Source organism: Euleptes europaea, chromosome 5, assembly GCF_029931775.1.
Source record: "Euleptes europaea isolate rEulEur1 chromosome 5, rEulEur1.hap1, whole genome shotgun sequence".
NCBI classification, from domain to species: Eukaryota; Metazoa; Chordata; class Lepidosauria; order Squamata; family Sphaerodactylidae; genus Euleptes; species Euleptes europaea.
This window is the reverse complement of record NC_079316.1, coordinates 30415064-30418009: the sequence shown is the minus strand read 5'-3', so window position 1 is coordinate 30418009 and position 2946 is coordinate 30415064. Positions and strand designations below refer to the sequence as shown.

At 47.7% G+C, this 2946-nt stretch overlaps 1 protein-coding gene across 1 annotated transcript; it reads left to right on the top strand.

Annotated features, from left to right (window-relative positions):
• Positions 1 to 1893: 1893 nt before the first annotated feature.
• Positions 1894 to 2946, top strand: LOC130478240 (glucose-dependent insulinotropic receptor-like). Its single transcript, XM_056850391.1, has one exon. It carries the CDS (start codon positions 1894 to 1896, stop codon positions 2944 to 2946), a length of 1053 nt encoding a protein of 350 aa, XP_056706369.1.

The window sequence follows — 2946 nt, the reverse complement described above, 5'->3', positions numbered from 1 at the left end:
AATTTTCCTCCAAGCCAAATTGGCCAGGGATCTTGGAGGGTTCCTTCTCCCCCCCCCCACATCATCTGGGCATGGAGTAGGGGTTACAGGGGTTGTGTGGGGGAGGTAGTTGTGTATTTCCTGGATTGTGCAGGGGGATGGACTAGATGACCCTGGTGGACCCTTCCAGCTCAATGCTTCTATGACCTGGACAGTGGACATTACTGCTTCAGAGCTCCCTCTTCCTTCCCGCAGAGCATGGAATGCTCCTTGATATACCAAGGAGATTGGAGTGATGAAGCAGTTGGGCAGATGGTTGGTAGATGGTTGGTGTGCAAGTGGAGGAAAACTCAAAAGTGACTGAACATAGGTGACAATCTGAAAACTATAGTTCATTTTGGGTTGTTCAATTATCTACGTTTTTATGCTCTGACTTGGATTTTGTTGAGAAATTCACTCATTAAAAAAAAGTTGCTTCGGGGGCCCTCTGGGATTAGGGACCCTGAAGCTTAAGCTTCATTAGTTTCACAGCCTCTGCCCAGAGCACATTAAAGCTCAAACAGGACATCCCTCTAGTACTGTTCAATGAGCCCCGTGATGCAGAGTGGTAAGCTGCAGTACTGCAGTCCAACCTCTGCTCACGACCTGAGTTCGATCCCGATGGAAGTTGGTTTCAGGTAGTCGGCTCAAGGTTGACTCAGCCTTCCGAGGTCGGTAAAATTAGTACCCAACTTGCTGGGGGTAAAGGGAAGATGACTGGGGAAGTCACTGGCAAACCACCCCGCAAACAAAGTCTGCCTAGTAAACATCGGGATGTGATGTCACCCCATGGGTCAGGAATGACCCGGTGCTTGCACAGGGGACCTTTACCTAGTTCTGTCACTCATGTGGCCAGTATACAGCTGTGGCAAGAGTTCAGAAGCAACTTGTCTTTACTTAACCTGTACTTATCCTGTACTTTCAGATCATTTTTATACCAAGATTTGAAATGTATTCCTTAAAAAAATTAAAGCATTTTTTAACCTATCAAGTTTGTTTGGATCCTTCCAGGTGGTCGTTGTGGGCTGGGAACTCAGATGTCTTTGTTTTGGCCTCCTGTGCCTAGTAAGGTATTATAGGGTAGTGTCTTCCTGTATGCTGTTTTGCCTACTAATATTATTTTCTTGCAATACCTTCATTGACTCATCATTCAAACACACAGGATGACTGCAAAGAGACCTTTCCTTTACAGTTATTACCTGAATCTTAACTTTTCACATCTAGCACCCGCTTAGCCGGGGTGGGTGGGGAGGAAACAAACGGTAGCAATTGAGACGTGTTTTCCTCTGGGGATCAAACAATCAGTTACTTCTTGTTGAGCCACTCAATAGCATCAACACATGGAGTCATTTTTCTGCATGGACAAGGAAAACACCGTTTATTGCACTGGCTCATTTTAGAAGCCTAATAGGAAGGGCTACAATGTCTCTCTGCTTTGTTTGCCAAACTCCTTCCTTATCTTTATGCGTCAAAGACACTCTCAGAAATTGATTGCACAAGCCTGCCTTCCCAGCTGTTTCCCTTGCCCATCTGAGCCAGTGAGTTCCTTGTGCCTGAAGCCTTCATTTGGAGGAGGACTTTGGTCTTCCAAACACATCCCTGCCAGGTGAAGAACAAAGGCTACAGGTGAAGGCTGTAATCCCTGAGGGAAAAGAAATAAGGAACTGAAAGCTGCACTGACAACTCCTGAGACATATTGTTTGCGGCAATCCCAGATGGTTTGACAGCAGGACCAAGCCAAAGGATTCTGCCCAATAGATCTTTTTCTTTCTGCAGGACCTTAAGCAGCTCACTAACAAAAGTGCATCTAGCTCGATGGCGCCTCATGAAGGCACACCCTGAAGCCAATGTTCCTATCTCGGTTTTGTAAGGAAGATGCCCAACGTTGCGTATGCAGTGCTTCGTTTCCTCTTGAGCATCCTCATCCCCTCCGCCAACCTCCTGGTCATCAGAGCCATTTGGCAGCTAAGGACAAAGAAGCCAAGCAGAAACTATATCTTCATCCTGAACTTGGCAGCTGCTGATTTACTGGTCGGCGTGATGTGCTTCGGGGAAGCGCTGGACGATGCCATAGACATAGCACTGGACAGAAACCTCACCGTTTGCCTCTTTAGGATCTGCATGAGCATTATTCCTTGCATCGGCTCCATACTGACCTTGCTCTTGGTTTCCCTGGACAGGTACTTGGCAGTAAAGCTGCCCCTTTATTACCCTACCCTCATGAGGAAGAAGCCGATTGTCTTCTCTCTTGTCGTCCTGTGGAGTGTTTCCTTACTGGTGGGGTTCATGCCCCTTTTCTCCTCCTACCTGCAGCAGAGTAATTTCATGGGTGAGTGCGGGCTCTTGTCTGCCACCAAGAGTGATTATCTGTTCATAATCTGCTTCGGCATCTACATCCCTGCTTTGTTGACCCTCGTCTGTTTGCACATTTCAGTGGGGAGGATTGCCTACCTACAGCACAAGAGGATCCGGCATGCCTTCCTGCACATGGATACCGCCTCCACGCACCTCCGCCATTTCAAAGCACTGAGGACAGTCCTTGTTGTGATCATCTGCTTCATTCTCTTCTGGGGCCCTTACTACGTGACGGCCATCGTGAGAGCTACTTGCAGCTCCTGCAAGCTGAGCCGGCTGCTGAAGGATCTGTTATTCATTCTAGGAGAAACCAATTCCCTGATCAATCCTTTTATCTACTCCCTGTACAGTAAAGACATAAGAACTCAGCTTGCCAAACTGATGAAGTGCAAGACCAGAGGCCAAATAAAACCATGTAGGTCGAATGACCAGGCTCTGATCCATTTCAACGTGCGGGCTCAAAGTAACTCGGCCTCGGGAGCAGCCACAAAACAATCGTCTGGGGACCAAGCTTCTAGCTCTCCTACCTTCAAGAGTTCGTCGGGCTTCAGAACAGTGTTCTCAGTATCTTGA

Bases quoted from the DNA above. Each gene is read 5' to 3' on its own strand.
- LOC130478240 (XM_056850391.1), top strand. From the start codon at position 1,894: ATGCCCAACGTTGCGTATGCAGTGCTTCGTTTCCTCTTGAGCATCCTC.